This window comes from Neopsephotus bourkii, unplaced genomic scaffold, assembly GCF_033783945.1.
Source record: "Neopsephotus bourkii isolate Nb327-2 ecotype Australia unplaced genomic scaffold, CSIRO-AGI_Nbou_v1 NB_565, whole genome shotgun sequence".
In the NCBI taxonomy this organism is placed as follows: Eukaryota; Metazoa; Chordata; class Aves; order Psittaciformes; family Psittacidae; genus Neopsephotus; species Neopsephotus bourkii.
The window spans coordinates 2,486,563-2,512,913 of record NW_026901066.1 but is presented as its reverse complement, the minus strand read 5'-3'; the positions used below and the strand labels follow the sequence as shown (position 1 = coordinate 2,512,913).

General features: G+C 45.6%; 1 protein-coding gene across 1 annotated transcript; it reads left to right on the top strand.

Moving 5' to 3' along the window:
- The first annotated feature begins 1,206 nt into the window (after positions 1-1,206).
- On the top strand, positions 1,207-26,351 carry SDC1 (syndecan 1). Its single transcript, XM_061351207.1, has 5 exons — positions 1,207-1,426; positions 21,607-21,688; positions 22,710-23,200; positions 23,421-23,550; positions 24,084-26,351. Exons 1-5 carry the CDS (start codon positions 1,370-1,372, stop codon positions 24,248-24,250), a joined length of 927 nt encoding a protein of 308 aa, XP_061207191.1. The 5' UTR covers positions 1,207-1,369; the 3' UTR covers positions 24,251-26,351.

Below are 26,351 nucleotides of genomic sequence, written 5' to 3'. Positions count from 1 at the left end.
AGTGGCCAGGAAGCACTGGTTGCAGCTCTTTTTTGGGTACACCCTGCCCAGAGCAGCCCTGGGGCAGCACAGCCCCATGCCCGCAGATTTGTCCACATTGCTCACCCACCCACACTGCTGCTCCGCAGCCATGCGGTGCCGGTCAGCCATGCAGCACTGTGATCTCCTGCAGCTCCCAGAGGCAGCGCTAATGCTTAAAAATGGCCTTTTTTCTTTTTTTTTAAACTACTTTTGTGCGCACATTCAGTTGCACTGTTCGTAGCAAGCACTGCAACATACGCTGGCACATACACACGAGAGGAAGAAAACAAAGGCGACTGAATTGACTGGAAGTGAGCAGGAACTCCAGCCCTGAGCCTGGGAGCACGGTAATAAAATTCAGCCAGTGGTACTGTTTTTTTGCCTGCCTCTGTTTTAATGTTTATAGTGAGATGTGCGAAGACCAGCCCGATGGAGTCGCTTTTAGCCCGCCAAGAAGTGAGATCTCCAGGAGGGCGCTTCTTTTAAAACAGCATTCCCTGTTGCAAACCTCGTGCAGGCTTTCTCGTTGATAGAAAACCTGTTCCGGGCAGCAGACAATCGGATGCAATGAAGGCTGGGGAACAAGGTGCAGAGCCGGCCCCGGGGGTCTTCGGGCAGGGGGAAGGGCTCCCTTCCCCAAAGCCCTCATTTTATCGGGGAGATTCCCCCTCTGGAGGTGATCGGGATGTCCCTGGAGCGAGGCCGGCCCGGCGGAGCCCCTCTGCCCCGGATCGCCAAGAGGGGAGAGGCAGCGCACCCCCATGACTGTCCCACAATAGAAAGGGAAGAGAGGGCTTTTAGCATTACTAATTATTAATAACTATTATTTTTAGCCCTAAGGAAGGAAACTCGGCGGGAGCAGCGCCGCTGCCGCAGAGGAAATCTGGGAATGCAATGGGAGAGAAGTGGCGGCGGTCGCCGACCGGGGAACGCGGCCCTAGCAGCCCGGCGGCGCAGGTACGCCGCAGCAGGAAACAAGGGCGGGCAGCCAGCGCGGGCCGGGCCGGGCCGGGGCGCGAAGGGAGGGGAGGGGAACGGAGGCGGAGCCGGCCGGGGGATGGCCGTAAGGTGAAGGTTGTTGCAGTGTGTTCATTAAAAGACAGAGTTCAACTTTTTGCCGTCGCAGAGAGGTGCTGGGAGGCTGGTTCGGCGAGTTGGGAAGGGGGAGAAGAAAAAAGAAAAGAAAGAGAGGGAAAAAAAAAAAAAAGAAAATTGAAAAGAAAATAAAAGAGGAAGAAAACTCGCAGCTACTTTAAAGAATACCGAGAGGAGCGAACCGAGAGTGGCGGCGGAGACCGCGGGAAGAAGGGGCAGGCTGTGCGCTCCTGGGGCCCGCTGAGGAGGAAGGATGATAAGCGTGGTGGCCGTGTGGCTGGTGGCCCTTTGCTTCCAGACTGCTGTCGCGGTGAGCGAACGGAACGGCGGAGGGGGAAGGCTGGCGCACGTGGGGCGGTGGGGAACCGGGTGGCTGCACTGGAGCCGGGGTGGGCTGGGCTGGGCTGCGGGGGTGGCCGCTGCCGCCGCGCTCCGTGGTCCGCTCGGGTACCCGCAGGCTGTAGCTGGGGAGTGGTGCCCTGCCATGCCGTGCTGTGTCGACGGGGTTCAGTAGCCTTTTGTGGTGGGCTCGAGCCAGGGCTGCCCCGGCAGCCTTAATTCAAACCAGACCCGCTGCGGCTGCTCCAGACCTGCTTGCGGCTCCGCCCCAGGGCTGTGCGGGCGGGTGGTGCTGCCCGGTAACCCCCGCTGGGGCGCGGGAGACCCCCGATGTGCACGGGGAGGAGTGTAGTGAGGGGTGCGGGGGAATGCCTGTGTCTTGCCTCCGGCGTGGTGCGCACCGGAGGGGATGAACGTAAGTTCGCGGGAGCGCTCGCATGTGGCCTTTTGTGGTGTCGCTGTGGCCGGGGAGCCCTCCCCCGCAGACACGGGTGTCTGAAACGGAGGTGCTTCTGCTCCCCACTGTTTTTGTACCTGGAGAGCTCGCGGAGGGCTCGTCCCGATATCTTTGAGCAAACGATCCTGTGGTGGACGCGGCGCACGAACCCTCCGGCCGCACGGGGAATCCAGCCCCCAGCCCCACCTCCCCTCCCGAGCCGCCGTCCCGGTGCCCCGCTGTTGCCTTCCTCCGGCCGTCTACGTCGGGCTTCGGGGCCCTCTCGCAGCTTCGGAGTCGCCGGTTCGGTGCGCTGCTCCTGAGCGCAGCCGTCCCGCGTTGGCGGGCTCGTAGTTCCTCAGGACTCCGGTGTTTCGGGGGCAGCTCTCCCGGGAACGCGGCTCCGCGGGCAGCCTTTCAGCCCCAGCAGCAGCCGCCAGATGTCATCCACTAACAGAGGATGGCTCGGCCGCTGATCCCTGCTCTGCCCCGGGAGGGCCTTTACTCGGAAATCTGGCACCGCAGCCTCGTAAAAGTGCTTCACTTGGTCTGTGCTGAGGCCTGGGCTCTGTGTGGGGGTGGCAAGTGTGGGGTAGGAGGCTTGCGACCACCTCTGGAGGGGCACAAAGCCCAAGTCGCCATCCCTTTTTCCTCTGTGAGACAAGGGACGCTCACTTCCCGTGTGTGTGTGCGTGCCAGCGCTGCCTGCACGTTGCTCATGGAGTCTTCCCTTTTGGCTGAGTTAGAAGGAAAAAGTGGAATGTGAGGCTCCTTGTGAGCAGGCAGGATCATCAGAGTCAAAACTGGAGTTTTTTTCTTTCTGAAAGGGAATAATTGATTTGAAAGTTGCCTGGAGATGAGCTACAGCAACAGCTGAATGAGGAGTGGCAGAATAAAGTGCACTGCAGGATCTAAGCTGCTCAGTACACCTCCAGTTTCACCACACCGTCCTGTCTTGAGCTCTACTATAGCTCTGGACATGTTCCCTTCTAGTCCATATGGTAGTGAGTAGCTATGAAATGGCTGAAAATGACAAGCATGTGACTGTTATCCACCCTGTTTTGTGTGGACAGGGCCCTGCTCACAGCTTATGAATAAATTTTCTTACGAATTTTTCTACTGAATAAGATAGAAAACCTGCAGTTAATTTGCAGCCTCTGTTGTACATTTGAATAAAATTCCTCTATGATAAATATTGCTTACTAGACATGGTAAGGGCATGAAATAAATGCTTGTCGGGAGTTTTCCTATGTGTAAGAGACACGCAGGGCTGGGTGATGCCAGGCTGATGGGTTTCCTGGGTGAGCACATGGAGGAGCGGAAGTTCTTGGGGCTCTCTGTGGTGACTTGGCACTGAAGCTGTTCCCCTTCTGGTGATTATGCGGCCTTTTTCCCATGTTGAAATGTCAGTGTCACCCACTAAGCTGGCTTTCCCACCCATCTGGAATCATTATGCTTTTGCATCAGGGGGCAGAAAGACTCTTGTGCTAGGCACAGAAATCAGAAGGGCTGTAAGCAGCTCTTTGCATATGCCAAGTCATGGTGCTGTGAGCATGAGAGTGTCAGTGTTGGGTTCTTGGTGGTCTGATAATTGCAAATTGTGCCACTGCTGCTGGTGCATGACTTGAACCTTGGCTACTGCTGCATGACTTGGCTCGGCCACGCATATTGTCATGGAAGTAATAAGCAGGAACAAAGAAGTGGCCAAATGAGAGCTGTTTTCTTTCTAAGTACTCCTGCCTCCCTGGAATGGTTGGGGAAGTTCCTATTCTTATTCAGAATGACACTTTATTGTTCAGAACATCTCGTATGATGTTTCTATGATGGGGGCATTGATTTTCTTGAAATAAGAAGGCTGCTGCATCTTCATTCACCTAGTTATTCAGGGAGACCTTAGGGTAGCCTTCCAGTGCCTAAAGGGGTCTACAAGAAAGCTTGAGAGGGACATTTTATAAGAGCAAGTACTGATAGGAGGGGGTGTTTGTGTGTGTGTGGCTTTAAACTGAAAGAGGGTACCCTTATATTAGATACTAGGAAGAAATTCTTTACTATGAGGGTGGTGAGACACTGGCACAGGTTGCCCAGAGAAGCTGTAGCTGCTCCATCCCTGGCAGTGTTCAAGGCCAGCTTGGACAAGTCTTGGAGCAACCTGGCCTAGTGGAAGGTGTCCCTGCCTGTGGCAGTGGGATTGGAACTGGATGACCTTTAAGGTCAGTTCCAATGCAAACCACTCTGTGATTCTCTCAAATGTAAACTTTTACATGGCGTAACCCTGCTGTGAAACCAACCAAGCCAAGGTGCATGGCTTGCTGCAGGAGGGGGACAGTGGACAATCCAGCCTGTCTCATGAGGGAAAACAGGGATTTGATTGTTTCATCTGGTGTAGGTGCATGCTGGTGGTTAACACTAGCTTCGCAGAGCAGGCAGAACCTTTTTCCAAGGGTGATGTCATTCCTATCTGAATGTAAACTAATTAGAAGAAATAAGGTAGTCCAGCTTGCTTAATAAACATATAGGCAGTGGGTAAGGAGGAAACACTTTCTTCTATAGTACATGTGGAGCAGGGTCATGTTGTTTATTAAGCTCTATGAACAGTTATGTTGTTTATCAAGGTCTATAAACAGTGCTTCTCTGTCTGAACCCTCGCTGGTGGCTACCTCCCAGTCAAATGGTGACTGTTGTATCTGGTCGGTTCCAATTACAGCAGAGACAAATAAGCTGTAGTTTGTATCATGTACGGGGGTTCCTGGTGTAAGTTGCTAGCTTTTGATCCAGGTTTCTCTTGGTTTCAAGTGGCTTGAAGAGCTAGCATTTTTAATGGCAGCATTCTGAAACTTCTGGAAACCGAACAATCCTGAGAACCCAAGACAAGTTGCAGCAAGTGCAAGAAACCTGTAAGCCTTCTAAAATTAAGCTAGTGCACTAACCTGAAATGTAGGCTGCTGTTTTAGCAGCAAAATTAGTCCATTTTAAGTATGTACTTTACATTGCTAGTGCTTAGATGTCTCCAGGTGGCCTATATAGTAGCACTTTGTCCTAACCTTGTTGGAAGTGGCTCCTGTGTCCAGGAACCACACTACTGGCTCTCAGTGGGACATCCCACACTTCTTGTGTCATCTGGCATCTAGAGAGCTGAGATTTTAATGGGGTCTGCTGCAGGGATGAGGAAGCTTTTTGGGAGAGAGAAGATAGGACCCCTTTCCTGAGGAGGTTTTGTCATGGATAAAATTGCACTGCTTCTGCATTGCAGCATTAGTATTTTTGTTTTGGATGTTTTCTACTCTGTTGACTCAAAGGGTTACACACTCCAGGACAGCTGGAAATAAGTGCATGCATTGAGACAGGGTACTTCAAATGGCACTTGTATCTCAGGACAGTGTTCACTTGACGTTAAGGCACCTAAATGTAGGTGTCTGTGTGTGCTGGGTGCCGAAGCTCTCATTACAGTCACGCCGATGTAATCAGTGGAGCCAAAGAGAGTGATTGTCTGACCAGCCCCCTCTATGTTTCCTTCAAGGTGAGTTGCTTTGTCAGGACTTTGTTGACAGGATCTCATTTTGTTTACAAGGGGAGCACAGACACCTTTACTTCAGCGTCTTTATCTGAGAGCTTGAAGTGCTAGTCTTTTTATTTGTGAAACTTTCATGGTAACTCTCCCCATAAACAAACAGGACAGGTGCTGTCTCTGTGCCAAGAGAACCGGCAAAGCAGTGGGAAACACCAGCTTTCAGCTACAACAACAGTGTGCTCCTGTTCTAGTGCAGCTGGATAGCTGCCTCTAGACAATACTGTAGCCTTTGCTCTGCTAAAGGCTGTGGAAGAAATTAGGGAGTATAGATGGGTTCTCTGTCACTGTGTTGAAGTGAGTAATAGGAGTGGAAAAATAAGTGGAAATATTTTGAGATGGGAATGTGAGCATCAGAGTATTATGGTATTTAAAGGCACTGTTTATTTACAGATTAGAGAAATCTTTGTTACTTCCTAGACTTTGATACATGCGGTGAACTTGCAAAGGGGAAGTTGTTTTGACCAGTAGCACAAGGACTTCTGTTTCTTAAAGGTTCACTTCTCTTACGAGCTGCGAAGATACTCTAAAATGCAGAGAGTATGTAGTGTCTCCTTAAGAGTGCCAAGAGTCAGGTTTGTTAACAGGTCTCTAAGAGTTGACTGGTATACTTCATTTGAACCACTGCTCTGCAAGGCTGCTGGTGTACCACAGAAATGAGCTTTATCTGGCCTGGCTAGAAACCTGGGATAGTGCGCTTTCTCCTGTAGAGATGCTAGTGGAAAAGTTACTGCACTGTGAAGCCTTACCTCAAGGTGAGATAACATTTGAACCTCCTACAATCAACTCTTGTGGAGCAACATCTGCTAATGTGGTGGTTTCCCAACCTCTCAGTTTCTCAAGCAGTATTTGGCTGCAGTCGTCGTTTTGGGTCTTGTGGAACCGGCATGGGTCCAGCAGAGTCTGTTAGCTTGGGCTCCTTGCCATGCTTTACTGTAATGTTTGTATCTCACTGCTGAGACCAGTCTCACCAGTGAAGCTTGCTTTGCTGGTTGGGAACCAGTGTGCTAGTGGGATTTGGATGGAGTTGTTAATACAACTTCCTGTTGAGTCACTGGAGCTGCAGACAACTGAGTCATGGAGGTGGTGTAAGTCATGGCTTTCCCTGCTAGGCTTGTAGTTTGAAACTCCTTCAGTATTGATGAGATGAAGAGGTCTTCCTGCTTCACTTATGCTGCTGTGCTCTCTGGCAGAATTATCATCTCCGTAGCCCTTGTTTTTGCAGTATGTCCACTCGTTTTGCCTCTTGGTGTTCATGGCTTTTCTAGTAACTGAAAAGTCTTCAGGATTGCTCTTGCAGAATGACTCCTGACTAAATCAAAAGCACTGATAAAAGACAGGGAACTGCCTGCCAACTAGCTTAAAGTACTCATGGGTATCTTGCCTTTCTTTGATGGAGGCTTTGTGTTCTTGTCATGCTCTGCCCTGTAAGTTTCCTTGCACTGCCTGTGTAGTAATGGCAATGTCTCATATGCCAGTCATGGAAACAAAGGTGGACAGTCTTGGCTTTTTGGCTGTAGGCAGTTGAAGGTACATACATCTGTTAACCAGCTTTCTGCAAAGTACACCCAGTTCATGTAGCAGCTTCTCTGAGTGCCCTGGCTCCATCACCTGAGCGTGCACAATCTATAGCTAGGGAATGGGGGTTGCTCTTTGTCTTGCCTGTGTCACGTGACGGGGAGCTTACTGCCTCTTCAATGGAAGGAAACTTGAACTCTATTCCAGTTGTAAGGGGAGTGTACCGAATGCTTTCTGGGCAGCACTGCAGACCATGACTGTCCCGGCTGTGCACATGAAAGCTCTTTAATTAGTTTCTAATGCTGGTGGCAGTATGCATCCTGGTCAGCCAGTAAGCAGCTCCAGTCCAGCCTCTTGCATCTAGGAGTTACTAGACGAGCATATTATATATTGAAGCCAAAGATGGGCAGAGGAGAGTGTAGCCAGTCTGCCATCTGGAGAGCAAGCAGTGATTAACGTAATGATTTCCAGATGACAGATCTTGTGAAGCTCCATGTTGTAGCAGCAGTACTGCTGTGGCTGTGTAGGGAGCCTTTGTATGTTCCCTGGGGATCAGAGCTGGCAGACACAGTGCTGTAGAAGAGACTACCTGGCTCTTTCCTGTCCCAAAACAAGACCCTATTGTTGCTTTATTTTATGTTTTGAGACCAGTAGAGTGAAGAAATATAAATGTAGGTGTGTGTATATATTTATATGTAGAGGTATCTATCCCTGTCATGTGCTGCTTGTTGACTAGCTCACTGCAGGATTGGAGTCTGTATGCCCTGGCCCCAGGGTGGTGATCTGGGATACATGATGCCTGTGCTCTGGGCAGTTGCAGGACCTCAGAGCAGCCTGTTTATCTGCCAAACACCAGTCTGTGTTTAGAGCATCTCTGCACAAGGGAGAACCTGTTACCCATTGACCAGCTAATAAGTATCTTCTTTATGGACAGAGCACAGGCTTTCTTTGATCAAGAAGTTGAGGTGTAAAAGGACCAAAATCCCAAACTAGAGGAACTGCAAAGCCTGCTTGAATTCATATCTAATGCAAACACTGATATATGTGATACTTTTCACTCCCCTGCTGTGCTCTGCGTTTATGAAACTGTAATAAGAAACTCCTGCAAATCTACAGTTTTGTCCACCTTGCTGGCTTTGACAGGGTGTAAGTGGCACCTATGTGCAATGGAAAAGGGGTAGTGAGGCTTGCACCGAAACTTGCCTAACAGCCTGCAGCTAGACAGCTTTGACTTCTAAATCTCTTTCTGTCCTAACGGAGGAATCATCTAGATCATGACTACTTTCCCATCAGTGAACAAAGCACCTAACAAAAGAAATGACTCTGGCATGTCTGGGCAGTGGCAAAGGAGTGCTGTGCTATCACGCACTTACATCAACTGACTCATGGCCTCCAAGAGGAAAGCTGCTAGCTTAATCCTCCAGCAGCATTGCCTTCGCTCTCCAGCATGCGTAACTTGCAGAAATTCCTCAGACTGCATCTGTGGTCATGCTGAGATATGAAAAGGTGGTAAGCTGCTTGCTATAGAAACTGGAAGGTGTGATTGTGAATAATTAGAGTTATTACTGTAATGGCTGAAAAGCTCTAAATGCTCAGTATGCCCCCAGCATGCAGCCAAAAGGGGTTAAAAAGCTCCAGCAAACCTCCTTACACTGATTCTATTAATACACTAGATGCTAGTTATCCCGTGACCAATTTAAATGCTGGAGTTCCCATTGTATAGCAAATCTTACTTTTATGACCTATTCTTTAGTGCCCCCCCTCACCAGTTTGCCTGCTGGGAAACCTTCCTGTGCATTATCTGGGGCATGCTAGTTGGCAAGGCTCAGAACTGTGCCAGAGATCGTTCTAATAAATGGATGGTTTAGCTTGTGTTCCAGTGCCTGGGGATGTTCCCTGATGTTGTTTAATTTACTATCATGGATGTAGCCAGTGGGTCTCTGGCAGCAGGCCCAGAATGTTATGAAATTGTGAAAACTGTGGTATCCAGTAAAAGAAAGTGAAAGTTCATCACAGGAGATCACAACTTTCTCATTGAAAACTGAACCTTTTGGGATGCTTCAGAAGGATGAGTTGCATGAGAACTCCTGTGTAATATATCAGCTGAGGTTTGTGAGGTAAACACTGCAAACCTGGAACAGCAAAGCATTCAGTGTAGTAGTGATGGTGCTGGTGTGTGCCCCTGATTCAACCTGTGCTTTTAGAATTGTCCCATAAGGTGGTCCTTCAGCATTTTATGATTTACTTTCTTTAGAGGTAGGTTATGCTGACTAGAGCTGGTAGGCAGTGAGTAGACCCAGCAGTTTATTTGTACACGAAATACCTGTTTGAGCAGTGTCTTGGAAGTCTGATCTCTTGCTTTGTAGCATCTAGCTCTTCTGACGGTACACCTTGCCAGAAACTTGTCTGAACTAAGGGACATGCTGTTCTGGGAGTAACTTGGTACTAAAGCACTTCACCTTGCCTTGCAGTTTAGTACTGTTGTATTGACTTGTCTTAATGCCTAACAGTCCATCAGGGGTGGCACTGATGATGTCTCTTTTCACAATACAGGTGTGTAAAACACAGGGATGTCCAAATAACAACTGAAGTCTTACAGTTGCCCATGTGAGGCAGGAGAGCATCTAGACCTCACAAATGTGATAGCCTCTTCCCTGAGCTCTAACCTTCTCAATTGGTCTGGTGACTGCTCTGAAACAAAACCATGGGAAAGACAGGTGAACAAGCTGTATACCCAAAAATGAAGGCATGAGGTAGCTGAGTAGCTGTTACAGTGAAACTTGCATAAGAACATGGATCAAAGGGAAGCTCTCTGATGTATCTTGCTGTTGTAACAGTCTTGTGTTCATGATTCTACTGCACAGATGTGGTACAAACAGTGTAACTGAGTGACTCTGGGTCAAAATTAATTAGTTTAATTTACCAGGTGTTTGGTTACTAAATGCCTAATGTTCACTGATATGAGTAGAATGATAGGTGACTTGAGTGCAATTGCAGCAGCAGGGTTCTGATGGGAGGATTTAATTTGATGCGTCAGCTTTGAAATGATGCTCCAACACCCTCATGACTCAGCTGGGAAGTATACCAGCCAGCTTCCATAACCTCAGAGGTGTTGCATAACTGTAAGCAACTGCTGTCAGGACTCTTTCTTACATGCGGGATTACTGATGCTTTTGTAAGCCTGAATCATTAGTGTCATAGAGATCATTAATGTCCTAGGGAGAGACGCTGCAAGCTTCATCTCTGCACCACTTTATATGGGTAGATCATTTGCTGTGTGCTTCAACTGTTGTGAACATGCATATTTCTCAAAGGAATTTCATGCAGTCTGAATGGTGTTCTACGTTAGAGTAATTCAGTGAAATGTGGCCCAGCCTGTGCCTGAACACCACCTGGCATACTGCTGTTTATGCCAAGGAGACTAGTAGTACCCAAAACACATGCTGCTTTTCTTCAGCACCTGCACTCCAGAGCTGCTAAAACTGTGTGGAAGGAAGGGGTGATGCCCAAAGTGCCTCTCTGAGAAGACCCTTAAGATGGGAGAACAGGGTATTCCTGATCTGAGATGTGGCTCCTGCATCTGGGGGAGATGTTTAAGCCTTTCTGTGCATGGTTTAGTCATGCTGGTGTAACTGCATCTGTTTGGCAGGGATGACTTATACCTTATAAACAATGTAGGCTTAGTCAACACTGTAAGATCTTGTGGATAAACCAGACCTGATAGCATGCCTCATAATGTAGGGAGAGATTTGATTTCTTTACATCCCTGGTGGTTTACTTGGAGTTGGAGATGGTGAGGCATGGAAGCAGATGTAAGAAGTGCAGTTAATCATGTGTGTTAGCGTAAGACCTTTGAGGGTCTGCATTGGATCAAACCCAAAATCTAAAGCTGCTTGCATGATCTGCATGAGCGCAGCATCTGGCTGCTGATGGAGACTTAAGTTCCTTCTTAACAGCCTGGTGGCTGACTGGTGTGAGTCCTGCCGAGCAAGGACTTAGAACTGGTTACAGCTTAGCTATGGAACATGACCAAATCAGAACGGAGCTGCTGAATGCCAGCAGTTGGCTAATTTTCCTACCCAAGTGTAACTCGCTTCTGCAGCTCCCTTGCAAAGACTGACAAATAACAGCAGCAATGGATCAGGCTGTGGATGTGACTGGTCCTGCAATCTGGTGTGCACATGTGGGACAGTGTCTGTTCCAGCCAGGCAGCTCTTTCTGGATGCTTCCAGTCCCCTGATCAGTCAGCCCTTCAAGAGCTGGAGTGCCTGACACAAGGGCTGGTGGTGGTGCTGTGACTAAGAAGCTGGTTATGAGATTTATAATGAAATAGAGCATTCAAAGGTAACAGATGTCTGGGATGTGTGTATGGAAAATACAGTTTGTTAGCAAAATAAAGCAAATGCTTCAGAAGCATTGGAGGCTGCATCACGACTCCTTCTGGAGAACAAGTTTGCAAAAGCAATCAGGAAGGCCTTGTCTTGGATTGTTGAGTCTCAGGCTGGCTGTCATGCTACGAAGGACTTGATGTATGTCATGTAGGGTAAACTGCAAGCAGATCAGCTGGGAAGCTAAAGCAGAGTTTGACAGCAGCAGGCCTGACATCTGCCGCTGAACTGTCAGCAAATAAAAAGCAATATTTGTTGTCTTGTGCGCAGACAGTTGCTAAAGAACATATCCAGTTGCTATAGGATATATCCTCCTATAAAATCCTACATCTGGGTGGTTCCACAGTCACTTTACAGTACTAACCAAAATGTCTTGTCAGCTTTTTCTGTTGTTGTAAGGCTAATAACTGTAGGTTTAAGTAGTATCAGTAAGTTTGCCAACTAACCCGTTTAAGTTGAGATGTTTAGTACTTCAGGGTTGTGAGTTCATCCTGTTGAGGTTTCCTAGCTGCTAGGAATCAGAAGTACTGCTAGTAAACCCTTAGTTTGGTGATACACTCGGGATTTGTATCTGAAAAAGGATTTCAGTAACCTGGCATAGCTCTGCAAGCAGGTTGTTCAAATCAGAAACATGTATGTTTCACTGATAGAGAGAAAATGCTTCTGTGATCCTTCAAGAAGATCTTACAGCTTTGTCTCCTGGCTCCTTGGCGTATCTCACACTAGGAATTGCTAGAGTTCAAGGAGGAAAAAAGGGAAATTCCTAGGATTAAGGTAAGAACCTGGGTCCTAGCCATGTGCCTGGATACTGAAGGCTGTTGCACTGACTCTTGCCTGATAATAATTCCTGGAGGCTGGCAGTATTCCTGGCTGCATGTTAGCTTCCCTTTCTCTGGTAAAGCAGATAGCTTCTTCCTCCCCCAGAATACTGTATATCATGGTGATGAGGTTGCTTCTGACTTCTGGGAATGCATCTGCTCAGGTCAGAGCACTTGTGCAGCTGGAGTGTTGCTTGTGGTAGTTTGTCAAACACGTAAAAGCTGGCATGGAGCTAATTTGAAATGATAATAGTTCCACCAACCAAGTTGTATGGCATTTGTCTCCAGGATAACAGGCTTCCATATGACCAGAGGCACACACGTGTGTTTTCCTGGTACTGCTGAGAGGCATCAGTGATTCATAATGTGCCACTAGCCTAATTTGAAGATCTGAGATACCATAGACCATTTAATACTTTCTTATAGACACATCTCTGATTTCTGAACTGGGACTCCTTTAGCTGAGTGGCTGAAGATGGAAGGAGCAAGTTGTGCTCCTGTGGGACCAAAGTCCTTGATCTGCCTCTCCTGTGTCCTGATATTGGTGTGCTGCAGACTTGTGATGGCCTCTGCAGGCTTGTGATGGCCTCTGCAGGAGGAGCTTGCAGGGTTGAGCCTCTTGGTATCTGGCACATGGCCTGCAGCTGCACAGTGACTATTTTGAGCTAACAGGCCTGCTGGAAGAGCATAGGCTCAACTGGGACTAATGGAGACATAAGTCACTTTGCAGCTCTTCCCACAAATCCAGTCTTTGACTGCATTCCTCAGTCTGAGGGCTGTAATGCTAACAGGTCTGCTTTCCTGGGAGCTGGCTTGTCTCTTAGCTTTATGTGGAGAGGAGACTGGCTTCTCCAGCCCATGCATGCTGCCAAGGAGCAATTGGGTGGTCTGAAGCCCACTATTGCACTTGCCAGGAGGTCTCTGGTTCTGAAACGAGTTTTGCTCCAGTGACAGTCCTGAGTGCTGGTCCCATAAGACAGGGTGAGTGGGTGGCCAGAGGTGGGACAAAGGCAGGAATTTCCACACAGACCCAAGTGAGACTGTTCATGGCAACAGGGGTCAATGCATGGATGGCAATAATTGGCTAAGGATTAGAGACTGGTTTTGCTGGGACTGCTGCTGAAGACATAGAGTCAATGTGTTTATATGTGTTGGAGGGTAACACTACAAAATCCAGTCTCCATTGAAGTGGCTGTAACTGCTGATGACTTGTCTGAGGTTGGTTGCTCAACCTCACCTGCCTGAACTCCACAGCAGGGGCCACATGTATGTGGGAGGAAAAGGCATCAGGGACCTTAGATCCTGTCACTTTCAATTTCTTTTTCCACCAAGAGGGTCATGTTTATGTGTGTTGCAGTTACTAACATATATGGGTAGTGGGTTTTGAGCTACTGTAGTTCTTTCCTGGATGGGTTTGCATTTCATAAAGATCTGACCTGCAGCATCCTTTTTCAACCATACTTTGTCAGGGTTTCTGTTTTGGGCAGCCCACTACTGGCTTTAGCTGAAGCCAAGCAATTCTTGATCTGTACTTCTCTAAACTGAACTGGCTGTTGCTGTAAACCTGAATCTACTATGCTGTTGTTGCTACACTAGAAAGTTAAAAGTGCTGGTGACTTCAAGTCAGAGGGGTTTAAGACAAGTTAGGTTTCTCTGGTCTCACCTTACACAGCTTACTGTTCATCTCTTAAGCCAGCTGAAATAGATTGAAATTAATTTTCTAGGATGAACTGAAGCTGTTAGCTGTATGGCCTCACTGAGCTGCACCTACTTTGCACAGCTCTTTGAGGTTATACGTTCACTGTGGCTTTCTTGTGCTATCTGAAGAAATGAATGCCGGAACTATCAAGAATGTTAAAGAGCTGCAGGGAAGGCTCTTTAAAGAAAAGCAGTTATAGCATAAAACTGAACTGTCTGCTGTTTGTGAGATTAGCTGCAGGGAAAAGAGTTTTCTCATTAGGCTGCATCTTCAAAGCACAGGCCGCCCTGAGCATGGGAGACAAAAGGTACCCCACTTTTGGCCATACTCTGGCAACTAGTATCTGCCAGTGATACAGAGCTGAGTACTTGTGCGCTTTGTCTGACAGTAAGATTCAGTCCTTGGCCTGGTTGTATTTCTTTGCTGGAAGGATAGTTTTGTATGAGTGAAAGCAGTGTATAGTGACTTCCTTGTTTGACACATCCTCGAGGTGAAAAAGCGGGAGCAAAGACTCAACTCACTTCTCTGTTGTTGAAGGACTGACCAGACTTCTAGTAGAGCCACATGAGAAAGAACTGTGAGGCAGCTCAGCTCTCCTGTATCAGAACTGACATGGTGCTCTGTACAGTGCTAGCAGTGCACACAAGTGATGGGTTGTCACTGATGTGTGTGTTGCATGGCCACAAGCTTCCCTGGCTGTGGAGTCCATAGCCCTGCTGGAGTCCAGCTACCCTGGCTTTGCTCAGCCCTCTCTGCTGAAGGACATGCAATATGCTCCTTGTCCAGTACTCAACAGCAAGTGCACTGAGCTTCCTATAAGGTTCAGATGTCCCAAAACAAAAGTAGAGCTACTAGCTTTCTGAATAAAACATCTATGTAGTCTTTTCTACTGTGTTTATGAGGTCAGGGTGGACTTAAAAGCACTGTTGTGCTGTCTGGAAGAAACCTAATCCCTTGTGAACAAGCACTGCAGAAGAGAACTCTCCGTACAACCTTTCTCCTTGCTACTTTTTCTAAAATCCTGCAGCCCTTTGAGGCAGCTCTGATCTGCGTGTTGCCTGCAGCCTGAGGGTGGTGATGTGTGTGTCCATAATGCATGGCAGTGGCAGTGTATTTCACTGCCCCCTGCTGCAGGGGAGCTGAACATGTGTCAGCATCCCAGGAACCAGGCTGTAATTCCGTATGTGAATTGCTTAAGAAGCCGCGGCTGCCACACTCTGCCCTATGCCAATACAAACACCTGTGCATTCATGCATTGAGCAGGATTTGGAAACTGATCCTGCTGGAAAATTCTCTGCATTATGTTCTCTCCCTCTCCTTTTTAAATTAATATTATTGTTTCTAAACCTGACCAGTTCCCTGATCCGGTTCACCATGAGACTGCAGGATCAGCTATGCAAGGGATGGTCAAGGAAGAATGAAGGGACACGCTCTTGTGGGAGGTGGTTGTCGAAAGGGCCCTGCTGCAGCTTTTGGCATGTTGATTGCTGTGTTTCAGCCCTACTTAATGGGAAGTTTCCCAGTCACAGTAAGGAGAAAATGTAATGCTGATTGGGCAACAGCATGGTACTTACCAGGTGAGCCTCCAGAAGTATTGGAACTGTAGCTGCTGTGTGTATGGAGTAGCTGGATGCTCTCCTTCCTTGACCACTGCGTCTTGTGCAAAGGATCAGGGAATGCTTCTACAGCTTGGCAGAAAAGGAGGATCAAAGCCTGGTGGGCAGTGGGCAGAGTTGACAGTCTGTTTTGGTCTGCCCATAGCGGAATAGATCCTAAAAGATCTCATCCTGTTTTGAGTAGGTGTTGGAAGGTGTTTCACTGCCTCAAGAGCTGAGTGCCAAGAGGTAGCTGCTGTGTGATGATCAGGTAGTTCATACTTCAAATGAGAGCAACTGCTGTTGCAGCTAGGACCTCTCCCTCAAAGATAGTTCTTTCTCAAGTCAACAGCCAAAAATACAAGAGGAACACATTAAGAACACAGTTAACCAAGATTTTCCAGATTTCTTTAGTAATAATGATCTGATGGAAAACCAGACAAAATTAACTGCCATACTTACCTCTAACCAGCCTTACTCCAATTGGCATACACTGGTGAATGGAAGGGTGGGAATGCTGAAGCCTGTTGGAGTGCAACAAAAGCTCATTGAAATGATACTGTCTGAAACAGAGAGGGCAGACAGTTGTAATGCTTTGATGACCCTTTCTTGGAACACTAGCCAGGGATAAAAGTAGTGCTTAAATCTAGGCTATCCAGTCCACAGCCTGTTTGTGGAACAGTCTGTAGCTGTCTTTCTGCTCTTTGGCCTGTGCTGTTAGTCTGCTTCTTTGGCTCTCCCTAGGAAGACAATTACTTCATCAACCTGCAGGGTCACCAAGCAGCACTGGTGCTTATCTTGAGCAGTGGAGCAACAGGAGAAACAACTGTAAGAGCATTTAGCTGAGATGGTGCCACGCTGCTGTTGATTTCTGGTGTAGCAGACTTGCATATGAGCTTTACTGTTGACTTGCTATATAAAAGCATCAGTTCTGTTTCAGTGACTCCAGAATTTATGGCTGACTTAAAACTGAAGATGTGCATTGTCACCTTGGTGCTAGCTGTCTTTGTGCCTGCAGGAGTAGGATGGGTGAGGATGCTGGTCTGCAGACCATGGACATCTGGAATTGGAGTTAATCATGAGTGGGCTGTTAACTGCAGAATATCAAGGTTTAACAAAGATAAAATTTCTTTCAGCAGGTTTTGTCTTCCCACACACTAATAGCGTATTTTAAGGTTAGAAGCTCTTCGTGCTGCTCTGCCTGAGATAGCATTTCTGTTAGTGGGGCCAGCTCTGCTCTTCAATATATAAAAAAAGTTGAAAGGCAAACCTTTGAGTCTGAGTTTTTTAGAGCTGTTCAAATCCATACTAAAGTATCTCTTAGGTGCTCCAAAGTCATATTTAGTAGCCAAAGAGAGCAAATGCTTGTCTTGCTCTTTTATATTTCTGTCAAACAAGATCAAGCCATAGGTTTTGCATCCTATGAAGTTAGAAGAATCTTGCAGGATGTTTAGGGAGGTGTTTGAGGTGGGAGAGTTCATTACAGCTCATTCCTTTTCAGCTGAACAAGAAGGATTTATTAGAAAAGTGAAAATTTAACAGCATTCAGATAATGGAGGATTTCAAGTGTTTTTGACACTGCTGTAGTAGGCTGATCACTAACTAAGATTAGTAAAAGTGGGATACAAATAATCTTTAATCTAGTTTAGGGCTTGTAGCAGCTTGTGGCAAAGCCGCTGGTTTTGCTTACCTCAAAGAGCAATTTGAAAAAAGCTGCTTCATTTTACATATGCCATGGCTCCAAATTAATGTGGTTCCAAGCTTGGGCAGGGTGAGATTAACTAATAAACTACATATCTCCCCATCATCACGAGATGGTACTTCATATCCCTCCTGTAGCAGGAGGGAGCTCTCTGGCAGCTGATGGGATAAGAAGGATTCATGCTTGGAGACTGTGCCCAAGATGAAGACTGAAGAATAGTTAGAAATGATGCTGTTAAACAAAAAAAAAAAAAAAAACAACCCAATAAAAAGAAAGTCTGGAGTATATAAGACTTCTGGAGCCAATAATATATCTAATGAGCTGTGAAAGCCTGGTTCGTTCTTGATTAAATTAAAGATGCCACTATGCAGCTTTCTAGTTGTCCCAGCAGAACTGAATAACTATTGTTCTTCAACAATACAGTGCTCAGCAAGAGAGAGGCTAACAGTCTCCCCAGGGTTTCCCCTAGAGGGGCTGCTTTGATACTTGAGGAAGAGGATCTTCCACTGATTAATGGGAACTAGTTAATCCATATAAAAAATACTGTTAAAATGTTACCCGTAACATGCAACTGAATTCAGTGATACCACATCCAAAGTGCTAGGCAAGTAGCTGTGATCAGTTGTCTGAGCTGCTAAAAAAACACCACCCCACCCCCCCAAAAAAACCAAACCACAAAACAGTAAAAAAGCAATAGGTAGGTAAGAATTGAAAGCTTTTTGACTAGAATACATGAGAGACCATTGAAGATCCTTCAAAAGATCCACTGCCTGAACTTAAATGTGTATATCTAGCCTTTCTGTCAACAAAGTAAATGGTCCACAAATAGACTCAGTGGACTGAAAAATAAACTGGATGATGGTGGAACTAATTGTGATGGTGGAAAGCATGTCTGCATTAGCTGATTGTATTGAACAGTCTGATAAAATTTTGAGCTAAAGTAATACAGAGTTGTTGGTAAAGCGAGGTTACTTTAAGTTGGAATTTATTTTCAGCTCTTCCATATGACAGCACAACCTGGACTGTCTCTATGTTCTGTGCCACTAATGCTCTTGACTAATCAAAACCTTTCTCATTGGTGTAATTCTGCTGCAATAAAAGGTCATGGAAAAGCCTTGACCATGAGGTGCAGATTGCCTGAACATCATGGTCCATCTTCCTGATGCAAACCCAAATTAGCTCAGTCCCTTCTGATGCCATCCTGAGTCAGTGTTTTATGTTAACCTTGCTGTATCTGAAATCCTTCAGCAGCAAAACACTATAGAAGCATGACCTTTCTGCAGTATTTGTATTTTGTGGTGCCACAAGGAAAGGTTGCTGCATGCTTACTGATGCTGCAGTGTGTAGAGCAAAAAGTGCAGTCTTTATATAACTGTGCAGTTACATAAATAAGACAAACATTCCTTAATGCTCATGTGTCATGAAACTGGATGATGTCATGAAGTTACATCACTGTATGGATATTCTGGCTGGTACCTACATATGCAGAATCTGATACTGTCCTTTGAGACTACGGGGCAAAGAAAGTCCCTCTCAGATCCCAGGCCTCAAACTGTCTGGTCAAAGGCAGATGCTGCAAGTCCTAGAGGGGCAACCTGGGACTAGACCCTTTGGGGCAACTAAGTAGAAGGACACATTTAGTGCAAATTCATTAAGTTCTCATTTAAAGCTGTGGAAAGCAGACTTTTTAAATCCTGAATCGTGTATTCTCTTACTCCCTTGAAATATAATAGTCAACCTCAGTGAACAGCAACTGGTCTGAGCCTGTTTTCATGTTTGCCAGGTGGCTGCTGAGTGGCTTCTGGGCAACTCTACACTGGAGCAGCATGGGTCTCTGCTGGTTTAGACTGGGCCATACTGGACTTTCCTCCCCTGAGGAGGACCTAGCTATCTCCCAGCTAAGGCAGAAATGAAACAAGGATTCAAATGAGTATGTGACAAAGGCAATGGAGAAGCAGAACATGCAGCAGCCTGGGAAGAGGCTAAAATCTCAGGTGTGAAGGGAAATGTAAGGATAGGGTGGCTGGACACACTGGATAACAAGAAAGGAAGCGTGGCATGACTGAACAAACCTCATTCATTAGCACCACGAGGGGAAGGGGTGCTGGCTCACTAGTCAAGATCAAGAGTTGCTCTTTCATTTCCTGATCTTTTCAAGAGTGGTGCTAAGGTCTTCAGACCATGAGATCTGTCATGTTCTTGAAAATCCTGTACAAAGACTCAGATTTGGGGGAAGTTAGTCTTTATCCTAGATAAAGGTATTTGGTGCCATGTCTTAAACTGGCTTGGCAGTGCCTTTCTCCAGTGAAAAGCTGGAGAGATGGCTTTCCGACTGCTTCAAGGTAGAGCCTTTCCACTGGAAGGAGGATGCATTCCCCTTTTGCAATATATTCCCCTTGCACACAAAACCAAACTGAGTGCCAGAACAAAGGACTGTGCTTGCTAGTCCAAGAAAGGAGGGAGAAAAATGGTCCCCAGCTCCCCGGCATTGGCCAAAATGGTGCAATTTTGGAAGCCTGACTTCAGAAAGGAACGTACTGGAAAGGATGGTCCAGGGAGTGGAATCTGGGAGGCCTGGCAGTTTTTTTCCATGTTCTTTATCCACCAACAGTTCATACTCTTTCATGTTTGGAGTGTAGAGAGATCAGCTTGTGTGGGTTGCTGACCTTTGACATGAGAAGGAAAATGTACAGGAAGTACTTACCTACTTTCTGTGGATGAGTGCAAAAGCACACTGAAAACAAGCAGGGACAAATCTGAAAACCCAAATTACCCCATGATATGCAGCTAAACTAAAGATTGAAGAGCAGTTTCTTCTTAGAAATTACAGTAGAAATATGCTTTTGTTTTGTTTTTTTTTTTTCTGTTGTGTGTTTGGTTTGGATTTTTTTCCCATAGAGAAGGAAAGTGCTAAAAACTTTAATGTCTGTATGAGGATTTTGTGGTTTGGGGTTTTTGGTTTTTCTTTTGTTCTTTCTTGTTATTAAAAAATAATGATAATAATTAATTACAATGATCACCAAGAAGAGGCAAGATCTTCAGCCCAGTCAGGTTGGTGGCAGCTTGCATACTTGTCTTCAGAGAGGAGGAATCTAATGGGCTAGTAAACCACCTTACAAACCGGTTGTTCTGTGGAAATACAGGGAATGAATAAAGTATTAAGGATGGAAGAGAAAACTGAATAAACCTGATATCTTAAAAGAATGAAAAGGAGATTGGGCCAGTAAATGCAGCCCAGTGAGAGACAATGAGAGAGCTCAATTGCTTTGTCTGACAGAGCATACTAGTTCCTAGGATGAAAATGAATGTTATATTAATTTTAAGTGACACTGTATTAATGCAAGCTACAGAAATACAGCGGTTGCAAAGCTGGCAAGAATGTATGTTCTTCTTTTTACATAATAAAATGAGATTTCACACTCTCAGTAGAACCATGACCAGCCTGGACGATGCAGTGCAGTATCTCAGGGCAGTGCTGGGAAGGTGTGACAAGGGCATTTTTAGGATGGAATAAAAGTAAAAATTCTGGAAAACAGGGAATGTAGTTGGACAGGGAAAGAGTAAATTCAGGAGAAGTGATGTACAGGGTTCAAAATCTGAGAAGGGAGAATGACTGGTTGGATAACGGTAGCCCTAAAGAAATAAACCTGGGGGCTAGTTATGAGTTGAGTGTCAAGCATGTTGTACCAATAGCACATATAGCAGAGGCCAACAAGATGCATGAAGTAATCACTCTGCTTTATTTAGTGTTGTTTGTCTTTGGATAGCCTGAATAGCTTTGAATGACAAACTGGTGCAGTAGAACAGGAGTTTGGCCTCTTGTTTCAGCAACTGAACTTCTGTTCTGATTAGTGTACTCATTGAAGCATAAATGGAGAAAGCTGAGGGCTGTATTCTCCTACAGGGAAGGCTGGCTGCTATATCAGGACTTTGAGTGCCCACACTTATAAAAAGGGGATCTCATTCTACTTCCACTGAAATGCTGTCATTTCAGATACATGAACAGTGCTGGAAGGGTTCAGAAAGGCAGAGAAGCCAAACTACTTTATCTCCTCTTCTTTTCTGTTCCTTAGAAGTAATGCAGTAACTGGTAGATAGCGAAGACATGACCAGTCAGAACCTGGAACAGAATGGTTATGTTGTGGAAGGGCAGAGCATTGGCTGCTGCCAGGATGTGGCTCTGAACAGATTCCTTGCTTTCTTCTTTCCAAAACAAGTGCAGCTTGGAAGCAGCAAGACTGACCCTTCCAACACTGAATAGACTAACCACTAATAGAACTACTCTTTTTAGGGCAGATGGAATGAAGAAAGATAAGAAAATGCATTCTGAACAAAGAGAGTTTGGGTAACCTTCAGGAGCTCTTAGAGGAGACTATGCAAACAACATAGTAATCTCATCACTAACACGCCTTCTTCCCTTCTCTATAAAGCAAACTACAAATCTGAACCTTCCTCCTGAAGATCTTGATTCATCTGGTGATGACGATGATGCATTCTCAGGTTCAGGTGCAGGTAAGTTAATAGCACTTGTACTGTTAGTGCTTGAATGTGGCAAGTGAGAGCTTGATGAGCATCCACACTAAAAGGGGGAGGCAGGAATCACACACGCATGCACGCCTGCCTCAGAATATGAGAGCTGGGAACAGAGAAAGGGCCTAATCTATTCATCTTGTATTGCGTCAGATGCTAACAATTAGCAGAAAACGAGTTGTAGGAGACTTGAAAGGGAGCAGAATCAGGTATACTCCATGTGACTACTAATATGAAAAACTGAGTGAAGAATGTTATGGAGCTGAAGTGATTTATTCATGGGGGAGACTGTAAGAAGGGCCTCTGTGCTCTCATATGAGCTGGTAGGAGATACCATTTGAGGGTGTGTAACCCCCAAACTGCCAACATACATCAAGTGCAAATTTTATCTCATCAGGTGTGCAAGTTCCCATGGGCTATACTTTTTAAAAAGCAGAATAAAAGGGTTTTAGGGTAGGGAAAAAAGTCTATTGGAATGATTACTAAATTGCATGAGAGAGACCTTTGGTGTTCAGTGCTCAAGGTGAGGAGATGCTACTGAGGAATAAGCAAGCTGTTGAAAACTAAACCTTGGCATCCTTCTGCTTCCTTCTAGCCAAATGCTCATGTTTTAGTTTGAATTCTGCAGGAATAAAACCCTGAAATCGGGTGTGCCAGTGACTAAAGGTGTTGAGTATATGAATATGGCTCTGAAACAAATACTTATGGGGAAAAGAATCAGATCATAATCCTGAGCAACCAGTATGCTGAAATAAGACAGCCCCCTTGTCAATCTGTCTGCAAACAGACTAGCACTTGTGCCTTGTGGAGAAGCAGATGACTAATAAAGTACCAACGTCTATCCCTTCCTTATGCCACTGAAAAGGATTAGGAATTATGAACTGAACTGCTGTTGTTCCAAAAATTGTCAGTGCAGGTTCAGCATCCTTGTTAGACCAGCATCCTGGAGATACTGTTAACAGGTCTCTAAACTGGCCAAGGATAATACTGTTCTGTTTTGCAGGTCCCATGACTGAACAGTCTCACACCTGGAGAATCCCAGGAGAATCAACTAATTTCTCATTACTGGCAACACCAATAGATTTCCATGAACAGCCATTTCCTGGGACTGAGAGCGGACCTGAGGAGGAAGTAAAGTCTCCTTCTGCAACTAGTACTGTTGTGACAGAGGAGCCAGTTGTAGCTGTGAAGGACACAGTACCCATCCTGAGCTCATCTGATGAGAAACCAACAAATGATGCTGTTACAACAGTGAGAAGCCCCACTACTCACTTTCCTTCAGTGGTTCATGTAACTCCTTCAGAAGCCTCAGACACAGTCTATGGGCTCAAACCTGAAATCCCCAGCTCTGATGTGCCAGACACTAAAGGTGTGCCTGAGCCCCCCTCTACCATCCGTCATGAGGGAGACATTGCCACCACTCCCACAATAGCATCTCCAAAGGATGTTGTTCCTACACATGAGGAGGTTTCTGAGGATGGCTCTGGAGATCCGGTGAGGATTAACAGCTCTGACAGCCTTTCCAGGGGATGGTTTGAATACTATGTAGTAAGTTGGTTTTGCAGGAAAGGGTGGTAATTTGTCAAAAGTGATGATTGATTTATTAAGTTATATTGGTGGAGGGGTTTAGACGAGAAGAAAACCAAGCTATGGAAAACCTCCAGTAGCAGACATGATGAGAAACGTGATTAACCTGTCTTGTATGTCCCAACAGGGAGACTTCATCTTAACTAAAGATGAGGATTTGGTCCCCACCCAGAGCTCAGAAGTACTGGCTGACTCTGGGAGGAATGCCAAAGCTGCAGGAGCCTCAGGAATTATGGACAGAAAAGAAGTTCTTGGAGGTACCTGATATTCTGGATTTCTAGTTGGCAAAAGCAGACTCTTGTAGGAGTCTTCCAGGCAGCAGAAGCTGCAGTTCTGCAAGTACATCTGAGCATGAAAGCTAACCCTATTAGACCTCTGAAATTAGGGTGGTGATTCATGATTCTGTGTTGTCAAAACGCTAACAGGGACAAATACTAACCTGCTAATAAGCAAAGCTGACACTACTAGTTATCAGTTAAGTTGTGTTTAAACCTATTATTTCTCTCAAAAACTACAGTAAAACCGCTCTAATGCTGCCTCGGTCAAATTACTAGAGCTGAACAACATAGCCTAGTGTGCTTTGCAGCACGTCTCAGTGGGAAATGTGTTTCTCTAGGTTTACCTTGTGTAGGTGAGCAAGCTCATGTACTAATGGAAGGATGATGATTTGAGTGAGGGCAAAAGGACAAATTAATTTCTGGAAGTCATGAAATCAGTAAGGAACAGTCTGAAACTTACAGTCACACTAGCATTATCTGGAGTCTAATTTGTGGCTTTCTCCCCCTTCTAGGTGTTATCGCTGGAGGACTAGTAGGCTTGGTGTTTGCAGTGTTTCTAGTTGCATTTATGCTGTATAGAATGAAGAAAAAAGATGAAGGCAGCTATTCGCTGGATGAGCCAAAGCAGTCTAACGGAGGATACCAAAAACCACACAAACAAGAAGAATTCTATGCATAAACACTGCTCTTCAGGACACTTCCTTCATCTTTCTTGGACTCTTCTCTCCCTGCACATGGTCCTCATAGTCTGCTTTGCATTAAACTTAAGCCATATGATCATTGGGTTGTTTGCCCTTACCACTTTGCCATTGAGATTTGATAACTACAAAGTAGATCTGGATTCATTGAACATTCCCTGCTTTCTTGCACAACTTTTTTTTGGTTTTTTTTTTTTTTTTTTAACAGAATTGGGACTGCAAGTTCCTAAACTCACTTTGGTTTATCTAAAGACTGCTGGGGCAGGCGGTGGGGAGAAGGTAAGGGAGCACTGTATGCATAAAACTCTTGATATTTAGGGAAAGGGCTAGCAAGAATAAACAGTTACTAGTGCTCAAATTCTGTGTAGCAGGGATCCTCCTATTTAACTCATATATGTTTTAAGCGTAACAAATGGCTGCGCTAGGCAGACATTTGGTACACTGCAATCCTCTAGGTCTTTCTAACTGCCATATTTGGAGCACTTAATGCCTATGAAACATCAAGCTGAACATGATTCCTAGTGAGAGGAGGTATTACGAGCAGGGTAAGCAAATGACTGTCATATAGTTTAGAATAACTTCTGTTTTGGAAGCATTATGCCATACCCAGAGCCAGCTCCTAAGAAGTTGGTGCATAACACAAACACAAAACAAACCCCAACGACCCCCAGATTAAGTGTGGTGAGTTCATTTTGCCAGCAGTGTTGGACTGTCCCACTACCTTCTTGCTCTTTCTAGGCATAGGTAAGAAATAGATTATTCTAAGGAGTCTCATCTCAGACATTCCCTCTTCTTAGGTGCCAAATAGGCTGGGCTGTCATACTGCAGATGCTCTTATCCTGCACTATTGTGTAGTCACAAGGTGACTGTGACGTGTTGTAGCACCTACATATCTGTGCACTGTTTACAGCGGTTGTCTTGGAACATGGTCTGCCGTCTATGCCACAGAATACCTTGGCACACAGTGGTAGAAGGTAACAGCATATCATGACTTTGCAGTTAAGGAATAGAGCAGCATAGCATCTGAAACAAGCCTGATGAAGGCTAAGTGTAGACGGCCTTAAATATACACAACAGTTGATGTGCTTGACTCTCGTGACTCCCCAGTGGCTCTTCAGTAGCTGTTCCTGCACTTTGGAAAGAAGCAACTCCAGGAATGTCAGGCTAGTAAGGGCAGAAAAACACCTTCTGAGGAAAGTCTGGATGCCTGAAGCTGTTGGTGGTCAGTGTGCTGTCAGATGTGAGGCACTGAGGCCTCACTGAGGGTCTGGAGTTCTCCACAGTATCTCAAACCGAGAAGAAAAGTGGGGTGTTCTACACAGGCCTTACTTCTGCTCTGCCTTTGGTTAGCTTCTTGCAAGTTCAGTTCCTCATCACTTAGAAGGTATGGGGTTGGAGAAGGAGTGTTTACAACTGATGTAAATACTTGTACTGTTGAGCCAGAGGGAATGATTGGAGACTATTGCAACAACCGGTATAAATGTTGCATGTCGACAGTAAAACTTAAAAACCTGTGTAATTTAAGTGAAGTATAAAACACTCCTGAGCTGCTACGCAGCCAAAATTGGTGCCTTCTGTGCAAACCCAAGAGAAAAAAACCCAAACAGTTCTTGATTCCAAACTTCTTTATGTGCAAGGAAACCTTGTGCATATGTGTAGCTGGCTGGTTTTAAGTAAAGCTGCGAAGTCCATTATGTCTGTCTTTTTTTTTTGTCTTTTTTTTTTTTTTTACTGAATGGATTTTAATAGGTTAATGCAATGACCAGACGGTGTTAATTTCAGCTGTAATTCTTTGCTTTGTATAGGAATGTAGAAATGTTGTTTGATAGGTTTATCTATGAAAAGGTTCTTGTAAAGCGCAGGAAGATAAAGTGGTAAACTTTAGTTGTACCTCACAACCTTGCTAGGGGAAAGGAAAAAACTGTATATTTTGGTAGTCTAAAGTGACAGTTTGTGAAACAAACATGACATTCTGTGTTATTTAAGTGGTACAAATGAAATACGAGTTCTAACAGAAGATGCAACACTTGGTTATCTGTATGCCATTTAAAGGTATACTGCAATAAATGGCATTTTGGCAAG